The sequence below is a fragment of the Gopherus evgoodei genome, unplaced genomic scaffold (genome assembly GCF_007399415.2).
Source record: "Gopherus evgoodei ecotype Sinaloan lineage unplaced genomic scaffold, rGopEvg1_v1.p scaffold_39_arrow_ctg1, whole genome shotgun sequence".
NCBI lineage: Eukaryota > Metazoa > Chordata > Testudines > Testudinidae > Gopherus > Gopherus evgoodei.
Genome location: NW_022060060.1, coordinates 1,173,360 through 1,184,625, shown reverse-complemented (window position 1 = coordinate 1,184,625; position 11,266 = coordinate 1,173,360). Strand labels below are relative to the sequence as shown.

Sequence of the window (11,266 nt, the reverse complement as noted above, 5' to 3'; positions counted from 1 at the left end):
GAGGCGGGAGAAGTGAGCAGCGAAGACGTGCTCAGGGTGCTCGTGCGTGCAGCAGGGGTGACCTGGGGCAGGGGGCTGCCTCAGGGTGGAGGGTGGGGGGTGGGGAGCTGCCACAAGAGAGGTGCCTCAGGGCAGAGGGGGGTAGCTGCCACGGGGGAGGGGATGCCTCAGGGCAGGGGTGCGGGAGGGAGGCGCATGGTGGAAGTTTCGCCTAGGGTGTGAAACATGCTTGCACCGGCCCTGCCTCCTGGGCCTCCTTCACCCCCGAAGGGGTTGATGCCCCCTGTTCTCTAGACCAGAGTACTCTCAGCCAGCATAAAACAGGAGGGTTTATTGAGAGTTGAACACAGCACAGGAAACTCTCAGGGCCTCAGACCTGGCCTCCCTCAGCACAGCATATCTCAGTCCCCCTGCATCCAGGTGGGCTCTGCCTGCTTCCCCTCGCCAGCCCCCAAGCCCCCCTGCTTCCCAGCTGGGCCTCTGATATCCCCGGCCTCAAGCCCTGCCTCTGTCCATTGTCTTCTCTCCAGGTAAACAGGGTCATAAACAGGAAGGCCTGGGTCTCCTCTCCTTTCAGCCCTCCTCTGGCTAGAACCGGCTGGTCAGGTCACCAGTGTCCTCTTTCCGCAGCCCATTATCCTCCCACTGGCCAGAACTGGCTGTGTCTCCTGAGCTGAGTCTCCGGGTCACCAGGTCACCAGTCACTGGGGTCTCCGTCCTCAAGGCCATCTGCTGGGGTCTCGAGTCCCTCTCCATTCCTTTGTAACAACAAACTCCCTCTCCCCTCACCTCGTTAAACCAGTAACACCCAGGGACATTGAGTCCCAACCCCTGTGCATGCAAACCACGGGAAAACACAGAAAACGCCAAGAAACCCCTCACTTTGTCTTATTCAAGAATCTCCTGATTCTCATCATGTGTTGATTTTCAAGTGCCCGGAGGCAGGTGCAGCTGGCGGAGTCTGGAGGGGATGTGAAAAAGCTAGAAGACTGTCTCCCTATCTCCTGCAAAGCCTCCAGGTTCACCTTCAGCAGGTCCTGGCTGGGCTGGGTGTCCCAGAAGAGGATTGGAATGAGACTGCGCCATAGGCAGCCAAGACAGTTCTTGAAGTGGCACTAATAACACCAGTTCAGTAAAAGGACAATTTACCATCTCCAGGGACAACCACGGAGACCTGTTGTATTGACACATGAACAGACTGAGACATGAGGAAATCTCCTGGTATGACTGTGAGAAACTAACTGTAGTAGAAGTGTGATGTTGCACTCCATATGTTTTATGGAAATATGATGATGAGTGTGAATATGATGTATCTGGGATGTGCTTTATGGCAAAGGTCTCTTGTAAGGCATCATAACAAAGGTTATAACCTACTGAATATAACCCCCACCTCATCAGTGGAAAAGTACAAGGATTAAGGTGGATTCAAGTATCATGGGACATGGTCACATGTCACTTGTAAGGTCCCCAGTCTCCATACTTCCTGGGTTGGGGAGCCTCCTCTACCTTGGAGCAGACTTGTTCAGGGCAAGAAGCTCACACAGCTTCACCTCCTGGGTCTCTCCTTGGAGCATTCAGCATCCTCTGCCCCTCTGTGCGCTTCCCACAGCGAGTCCACCCCAGCGGGGTCCTGGGGAAGCCACCGGGTTCTGCACCCCCACTTTGCAGTCAGACGTGACTCTTAGCCAGCCAGTAAAACAGAGGTTTATTCGATGACAGGAACAGGGTCTAAAACAGAGCTTGTAGGTACAGCGAACCGGACCCCTCGGCTGGGTCCATTCTGGGGGGCAGTGAGCCAGACCCCCGGGTCTGCCCTCCACCCTTGACCCCAGCCAGCTCCAGACTAACAACCCCTCCCAGCCCCTCCTCTCTGCTCAGCCCCTTTCCCAGGCCAGGAGGTCACCTGATCCCTTTGTCTCCAACACCTTCAGCTGGCACCTTTGCAGGGGAGGGGCCCAGGCCATCAGTTGCTAGGAGACAGAGTGTCAGGCTTCATATTTCTAGCTTCATATGAAGTGTAACTCTGAGGTCCTATTGTAATTATGCAAAGGTATGGCAATTAATGGTGGCTTAGATATCTTATGACTCCCATTGACCAGGACAATTGGTTGTAAATGGTTTATTTACCTGCAAACATTCCTGTGTACCTGTGGGACAACCCAGGAAGTATGGAGACTGGGACCTTACAATGACATGTGACCATGTCCCATGATACTGGAATCCATCTTAATCCTTGTACTTTTCCACTGATGAGGTGGGGGTGGAGACAAGCACAGACAAAAGATTCCCACCTTGTGCCAGAGCCATAAAAGGGGGTGGAGCAGGACAAAGGAGACTGCCAGTCATGATAAAACCTCTGCTTACCACCTGAGATGTCTGCTGGATCTAAGAAAGACTGTACCGGGGGAAAGGATTGGGCCCAGGCTAGGAAGGGGTCTAATCTGTGAAAGTAATTTATTGGAACATCGTTGAGGGTGAGCTATTACCTGTAATCAGTTTCTTAGTGTATTAGGCTTAGACTTGCGTATTTTGTTTTATTTTGCTTTGCGACTTACTTTGTTCTGGCTGTTATTACCTGAAACCACCTAAATCCTACTTTTGATACTTAATGAAATCATTTCTGTTTATTAGTAAATGCAGAGTAAGTGATTAATACCTGGGGGAGAAAACAGATGTGCATCTCTCTCGATCAGTGATACAGAGAGTGAACAATTTATGAATTTACCCTATATAAGCTTCATACAAAGTAAAATGGATTTATTTGGGGGTTTGGATCCCATTGGGAGCTGGGTGTCTGGGTGCTGGAGACAAGTAACCTGCTCAGCTGTTTTTAGTTAAAGTCTGCAGCTTTGGGGGCATGGTCCAGACCGTGGGTCTGTGTTCCAGCAGGCTAGTGTGTCTGGCTCAACAAGGCAGGATTCTGGAGTCCCAAGCTGGCAGGGAAAACAGGCTGAAAGGTAATTTCATCACACCAGGTGATAGTCCCAAGGGGGTCTCTGTGACCGAACCCGTCAGAAGAAGCTCAGACAAAAACCTTCCCTCTGAGTGAGTGTCCTTCTTTTGGGGTGCCCAAGGTCTGTAAAATGTAAAAAGATTAAATCTGAGAACCTACACGAAACTAGGCACCCTACTTTCTCTCATTTAATAACTGCCACATTCTCACATCCATTGCTCTCACCAGGAAATTGGATGTTTTACATAAAATAGGATCCGATGAAGTGGGTATTCACCCACGAAAGCTCATGCTCCAATATGTCTGTTAGTCTATAAGGTGCCACAGGACCCTTTGCTGATTTTATAAAGTAGCTAGTCATTTTAACAGAGCAAAATTGTTCTTCCTGTCACCAGAGTGGCAAGAATATGCAGCTCCCTCACTATCTCTATAGAATTTATTCTAGAGTGGTCTTGCAATTCCAAACTTTACTTTTGTGCCACATGGCTGGCCCTGTGTGGAATGTTGCAATTAATCCAATGCTTGGGGCTTCCAGTGGGAAAAACACACACACTCCTCACAACAATTAGAGTTTACTGATCAAAATTTTGGAAGTAGAAAATTCATGTTCAATATATGTTCATAAAACAGAATAAATCAGAGTGTTGTAGTTAGGGTTATGCCTAAAGCTAGGGTTACGGATAGTGTTAAGGTTAGTGATAAAGATATAATTAGTGTTGAGATTAAGGTTAGGATTAGGGTTAGAGATAAGGATACAATTAGGGTTAACATTAGGGTTAGGGGTAGGATTAAGGTTAGAGATAAGGGTATTATTAGGGTTAGGATTTGGGATAGGGTTAAGGTTAGAGATAAGGGTATGATTGAGGTTAAGGTTAGGATTAGCATTAGGGTTAAAGACAGGATTGGGGTTGACATTATGGTATGGGAAGGGAATGGTTCAGTATGGGTAAATATAAGTATCAGGGCCCAGATGTCTGAGTCAGTGTTACAGTAGGGGTAATGTCTGCAGTTACAGTTATAATTAGAGCCAGGGTTAAAGTTGGGTTTTTGAATTAAATCATAATTTTGTGGGTTAGAGTGAGAATTAGCCTTTAAGTAAACATTATGTCTGGATTTGTTGAGGATACACTTAGGGTTAGGCACAAAGGCAGGGTTAGGGTCTTGGTCAGGTTTAAAGTAAAAACTAGGAAATTTCATCTTCTCTGAGTAGGGAATGAGGAATCCTAGGGAATATTATAAAAGCTCTTGTCATTTTATCCTGCGTAAGTGAAAGTTTTACATTATGTGAAAATCTATTAACTTCAGTGGAGTGACCGGTGTTTTACAGCCGAGGGAGGGAGAGCAGAAAGCACCAATACAGAACAGATCCCTGCTTGCCTCACTCCAACCGCTCTGCTTCTTGCAATTCCCGAGAACTCCGGGGAGTGAAGCGAACTGCGATTGTCCCGTGTGTTTAAAGCTACCGGGGAATATTTCCCACCGGACAGAGCCCGGGTCAGTGGAGCCGCCGCTTCCGGGAAAGGGACTGGGCCGGGGTTCAGTCCCAGCTATTTCCCAGTGCCCAGAGAGTTATCGTGTCTCTAGGTGTGTCCCAGCCCAGTGGAACCCTGTGACCCGACCCCTCCCCTGGCCCTGACCCCCTGTACCACAGTCCCACTATGCCTGCGCGGGGGCTCCAGGTCTGATTCTCTCCCCCCCACCAATTGACAGCAATTGGGCCCTGAGGTCCTGTCAGGGAAATTGTCTTCACTGCAGGCATCTGGTTCATTCTTTTCTTATCCAAATGTATAAACAGGATGCCAGGGCACTGCGCTGGGCGCTGCACGCACAGATGAAAGGAGACCATCTGAATCCTTCTCTCTGCCCTAGTACACATAATGAAGACCACTAAAGGAAGAAATTTCAGCCTCCTATAAGAAGGAGAATATGCAAATATGCAAATAGGAGTGACAGGTTCCTCTTTAAATCTGTCTCTCTCCCTACCCAGGCTACACCCGGAGAGAAAATTTCCAGCCCCCTGGGTTTGTGCTGTTCCCAGATACTTTGCCATAGAACTTGCCCTTGTCAGGCCAGGGAAAATGAATCTTTGGATCCATTTAGTTTTCACTGTAGCAGCGTGGGAAGGTATTTTCCTACCCGTGAACACATTGCAGAATCAAAAGATTATTGTTCTACATCTGTTTTCTAAGTGTCTGTTTATTCACAGGTGTCCAGTCCCAGGTGCTGCTGGTGGAGTCCAGAGGGGATGTGAAAAAGCCCGGATACTCTCTCCGCCTCTCCTGCAAAGCCTCCGGGTTCACCTTCAGCAGCTACGGCATGAGCTGGGTCCGGCAGGCTCCCGGGAAGGGGCTGGAGTGGGTCTCTGAGATTAGCACGGATGGTAGCACCACACGCTATGCAGACTTGGTTAAAGGACGATTCACCATCTCCAGGGATAATTCCAACAGCCTGGTGTACCTGCAAATGACCGGCCTGAGAGCCGAGGACACCGCCCGCTATTACTGTGCGAAAGACACAGTGACACAAACCTACTTGTGGTAATACAAAAATCCAGGCTGTGGAATCTCCCCTTTCCCCATGGCCACACGGATACAGATGCACAAACAGCTCAGCACAAGGCACAGCAGTGAGGCCGGGCATAGGGTAATGAGAACCTGCTAGCAGGTGTTAACCCTTTCTTCCCTTGCAATGTCACCCATGGCGGCACCAGGCCCAGCTCAGCCTGTGGTGCAGGGCCAACTAAGATCCTGGACCCAGCCCGCTCAGGTCCCCCTGGAACGGGACATGGCTGCGGTTCTGAAGATCAGGACCGGCTCTAGGCACCAGCAAAGCAAGCACCTGCTTGGGGCAGCACATTCTGGCCATGCTCTTCCCAGGACTTGAGGCTTTCAGGTGCTGCAAGGAAAAAAGCACCAGCCCGTGCGCTTACTCGAGATTCACGGGGTTTACTGTGCAATTGCCTGCTAGAAAAGAGAAGCTGGGCACACGGAAAGCTAGAAGCAGCTCAGTGCTGGGAAAAGATCCGGGGGCTGGACCAGAGAAACGTCTGCAGGGTCTAGTTCTCTTTAAGATCTTGCCATCCCTACTAACGGGACTGACCCAACTGGCTCCGGTGGAATAATTTGTGGGGTAAGGATTACTCAGGATAAGAAGGCTTAGCAGTACCACTCTCAAAATCTCAATGGAGCTGAAATCAAGAACCTCTCCGAGCGCAGACGTCACTGTTTCCAGTCAGGTTTGCCTCTCTGGGCTCCAAGCCATGTAGAGTTTAAACGGAAATCGGTACCATTTGCAAGCTAACCAGTTTGCATCAAGCTCAGAAACCATCAATCCTGAAATTCAGGGGTGTGCAAGGGACCAGCACATCTGGGAAGAGGAGAGCACAGAGGGGCTAGCACAGATGTGTCAGCCAATGCAGGGTCCCTTCACTGGGATGTCTTGTAACCACGATGGTTTACAATGTCACAACGCAGTAAGGCACCTGAGGGAAGAGATCAAACAGCTGGTTTGTGGATCTCAAGAGTGAAGTTCAGCCTGACAGCTGGAGCCCATGTGCATCGACCCTGTCCTCTAAGCGAACGTGGACTGGACCTTGGCAAGGCTAACACAGAGGTCAGGATATTTCACACTTGTGTGTCTGGATGGAGACAGATTCCACACCAGGCGCTCCAAGTGAAACCTAGGGGAACCTGTCTGTACAAATAGGCAGCGTACACAGGGGGTTAGGCTGATTCAGCCAGCCCCATTTCTGCCCCACCATCACCGCTGGAGCCCAATTCCCCCAGTCGCTCTGTACGGCTGCAGCAGGCTGCCCCAGCCTAAGATGCCTGGTCTAACAGAGCAGTGTCAAAAGAAGACCTGACTCTAAAGAAACAAGGACTGGCCAAAGGGACAGGGCGTAAGGGCACTTTTCCAGGAGAGGCGATCTCCTCCCTCCATGTCTCTGTATTTCTGCAGCACCCTGCTGCTTCCACCTAGGTGGCTTTGGGAGAAGCAATGGACTCCCATGAATGTAACTGTCAGACTCAAACACACTCTGAACAAAGGCGACACCAGACACTATCCCGGGCTCATTCCGCGCTACTCTGGGAACAACGAGGCAAGTCAGGACCAGGCTAACTCCCCCCAGCGTGTTCTTTGCTTGTCTGAAACCCAAGCACTTTCCCGAGCTGCAGCCCCTGGGCCAGGGGCGGCTCTAGACATTTTGCCACCCCAGTCACGGCGGCATGCCCCGGGGGGTGCTCTGCCGGTCGCTGGTCCCGCGGCTCCGGTGTACCTCCCATAGGCATGCCTGAGAAGGGTCTGCTGGACCCACGGCTCCTCGGGACCAGCGAACCCTCCACAGGCACACCTGTGGGAGGTCCACCAGAGCCGCAGGACCAGCGGACCCTCTGCAGGCATGCAGCCAAAGGCGGCCCGCCTGCCGCCCTCCTGGCAACCGGCAGAGCGCCCCCCCGCAGCATGCAGCCCCAAGCACACGCTTGGCGTGCTGGGGCCTGGAGCCGCCCCTGCCCCGGCACTGACTTGCACCCAGGGACCCACACATGCTTCCCCCTTATCACAGCCCCTCTGCCAAGCAGTGGCCAGAGAGACGGGCAGGTGCTGCCCTGGTCACAGGAAAGACGCGAGGTGCAGGGTTGCCTGACAATTGGCTTCTCTCCATTTCCTGTGGGCACATCCACACGGATACAAGATCTGCCAGGGGCACGTGCTTTACAGGGCTGCATGGAAAGGCACGGGGCTGGAGCCTACCCCACCCCACCCCCCGCACACAGTCAATGGGAATTTCGCCCCAGGAAACTGGAGAGGGAGGACTCCACCATCCCACTTCCAGCCTTTCTCCTTCCCTGACCTCCCGACGGGCAATGAGACCCCGCACATCAGGAGCCCTGGGAAAGCTTCCCCGTATCAGGGTGTAGCTGACAGTGGGGGGACACAACAGATGTATAGATCCTGTCCAGACATTCTTATAAACTCCAGGGGTAGAAATCGACAGGGGGTTGGCGACGATCCGGATCTGGATCAGTTCAGTACCAGGGCAGGGTCCTTGCTGACAATGTTCCCCCAGAGATGGCACCTTCCTGCTCATGGAGGGGATCCAAGCTCAGGAATGGGCCTGTGGTTCCGCTCAGCGCATCAGCGGCCCCTGGGCTGTTGCACTTCGCAGCCACGTCTTCACTGCAGTGATAGTGTTAGGTAATAAAGCAAGTCCTTACTCACCTCTCCAGCACCCGAGTTCGTGCGGGAGGCTATGGGCACACAATTCTGTCAGAGACCAGACACAAATGCGTTGATCAACGGGCTCACACTAACCCAAAAGCTTTAGAATAAGTGTGGCCCCTTTATTAGGGGTGAGCATCAATATTTATACACAGAAGTAAACAAAGTGATTAACAAAAGATAATGGTCATGCATAATCAATCAAGATTTTACAGGAAAAGCAAGTTTAACAAGTAAATGCATAGAGATAAAGGCTAATGGCTACTTGATAAAGGGGGTGTCATGAGTAGTTTGCAGGTCAGTGCTTTGTTCGATAAAGGGTTCAGAAAGGATTATGCAGAGACGGCCAGTCTGGGTGTGTTTTGGCTCCAAAGTTCACCAAAAGTTTAGACCCAACATTCCTCCATTTGTAGCTTTGAGATAACTATTAATCAAAAGCTACACCCTATTTCAAGATCTCAAGGGCCGTTTGGCAATTTGAGCCTGGGCCAATTCGAAGAGAGTAAGGCTTTTAGCTGAAGTGGGAAAAGAATAAACTGACTTACATGAGTTTATGAGGGAGGGGACACACTGAATACAGCAACACAGTATTATAAGGACTACTATGGCCCCAACAACACCCACCAAGAGGTTTTTAACCCACCCAAATCCGGGCAGCCAATTCCATAAGGCTCCCCACCAATCATAAGGTGGCTGGCCAGAGGAGTAGTTTTTAGCCATTTCCCTTAGGTGTTTGGTACGTTGAAAAGTGTCAGAGTAGGTGTCATTTACAAAAACACAGCATTTTTCATTTATGAGGGCGCAAGTTCCTCCCTGGGCTGCTAACATCATATCTAAAGCCATATTGTTTTGCAAAGCTAACTGGCGCAGCTGGGACATTTTCCCGGCCTGATTTTCAAATAGGGGTGCAGTTTCATTGGTCAAAGATTCTAATAGTCCCTGTAGACGGATGATAGCACCCTTCAAGCTAGTGTGACCAGCCCACCGCTGCCAGGACAAACCATGACGGAGATTAATATGTCTGTCAGTTTCACGAATGTTACGAACGTGGGGAAAATGAGGGGGAGTGAGGGAGATGCGAGAAGGCGGTGCCATTAAAATATATGTTGCATTTACTTGTTCCCACAAAAGTTGACCCTTTTTCTTTAACAAAACACAGTGATCCTGTTTGATTGGTTACCCTGAGATATTTGTTAATTAGCACTTCTGTTTTGTCCCATGTAAGATTGGGTTGGACTGGATATTTTATTCTAGTCGGTGGCATCCAAGTCATATTAGCAGTGGTTAGGGGAAGGGGTGTGAAGGGGAGTCCCTGTGCTGCATTTACTGGAAATTGAGTACATACCCAGCAATTACTTCTATTTTTTAAAATACGAGTTTTAACCTGGTGGGAATATTTAATAAAAGCATTATATTCATAAGCAGAAAATAAACTAAAAAAGCATAAAAAACATACAGTTGTCAGAATAAAGGGTCCTCTAATTTTTTCGAGTTAATTTAAGTCTAATGTTTGAGAGAGGTAAGCTGGTCCACTGGTCGAAGGCAGTGTCCTCAGTGGTGACAAGAGCTGCTGGTCCGTCACTGCGGTCCACTACGGCTGGCTTGACGTGGGAGTGGTGGATCCAAGATTTGCGTCCTTTCAGGAACACTGCAGTCTGGGTTGTCAAAAGAACCTGGTGGGGTCCAGTAAACCTTGGCTGGAGGGTGTCGTCACGAAGGAACTTTTTGGCCCAGACGAAGTCCCCTGGTTGGAACGGGTGGATTTGTTCCTCCAGCGGCACGGTCTGGGAAAACTGCGAGGCTTTCCAAAGGGTACGGAGGCGAGCCTGTAGGGAGAGAAACTGACACGCGGTCATATGATCCCCTCCCAATAGTGAAACATCAGCATGTGGTAGCGCCCCGCCTTTGAAAGGGGGGTGTTCATAGAGCAGTTCAAAGGGGGATAATCCCAATGCGCGGGTTGGGCGAGTATGAAGGTGAAACAGGACCAAGGGAAGTACCTGAGGCCACTTTAATCCTGTTTCCTGACAGTATTTAGCCAATGTAAACTTAAGTTTCCTATTTATACGCTCAACTTTTCCGCTAGACTGGGGGTGGTAGGGTGTATGAAAGGAGTGTGAAATGCCCAGTCCTTGTTCTAAACGGCCAAGGACATGACCAGTAAAGTGAGGTCCGCGATCTGAGTCGAGCACAAGAGGGATGCCAAAACGGGGTACAATATCTCTAAGGAGAATCTTCGCCACTGTGGCAGCAGTACAATTAGCAGTAGGAAAAGCTTCGACCCAGGAAGTCAGAGGGCAAACCAAAACAAGGAGGTGCTTTTTCCCAAAAGCCTTTGGCATATCTGCAAAGTCAATTTGAAGATGTTGAAATGGAGCAGCAGGCGGAGGTCTTCCACCCTTAATTTTGTTAAGAGGCGGAGCAGGTCCATTACGCTGACATGTGCTGCATGCTTTCACTATTGATAGGCAATAGGGTTGAATGCCTGGAGCATACCAAAAGCGAGCGATAGTGTCCACGAGGGCGTGCGTGCCGTAGTGACCCCCTTTATCATGGTGCCAGCGAACTGCCACGGGGTATGTGGAGCGAGGGAGGCAGGCTCGGCCATCTGGCATAAGCCAGGTCCCTTTGACCAGAGTGGCCCCGAGGCTCTCCCACGATTGTAGTTCAGCAGCGGGTACTGGTACGGGGTGCGGTGGAGTAAAGGAGGAGGTTGCAATAGCCAATGTGGGCATGGCTAAAGGTAAGGTGGCAGCCTTCTTGGCGGAGGCGTCAGCCAGGGCATTCCCACGGGGAACGGGGCTACTATCTTTAGTATGGGCCCGGCAGTGAACTACAGCCAGGACAGAGGGTTTTTGGAGGGCGTCCAAAAGCTTGTGGATGAGGGGGAGGTGCTGAATGGGTTTACCGGCAGCTGTCTGGAAACCTCGAAACTTCCAGAGGTGGATATGACAATGCACAACTCCAAAAGCATATTTGCTATCAGTAAAAATGGTAACGGTCTTACCAGCGGCCAACTGGCAAGCTCGGGCCAGGGCATAGAGTTCAGCGGCGTGGGCTCCCCAGTTGCCTGGCAGTGAGGCGGCCTCTTGA

At 50.6% G+C, this 11,266-nt stretch overlaps 1 gene segment (V, D, J or C); it reads left to right on the top strand.

Moving 5' to 3' along the window:
• Positions 1 to 5,031: 5,031 nt before the first annotated feature.
• On the top strand, positions 5,032 to 9,892 carry LOC115642372 (the record flags this gene model as incomplete). The annotated part of the segment is given in 3 exon segments: positions 5,032 to 5,077; positions 5,160 to 5,466; positions 9,868 to 9,892. Coding segments are annotated over 3 exon segments (378 nt in total), but the record flags the coding sequence as incomplete, so codon positions are not given.
• Positions 9,893 to 11,266: the final 1,374 nt, after the last annotated feature.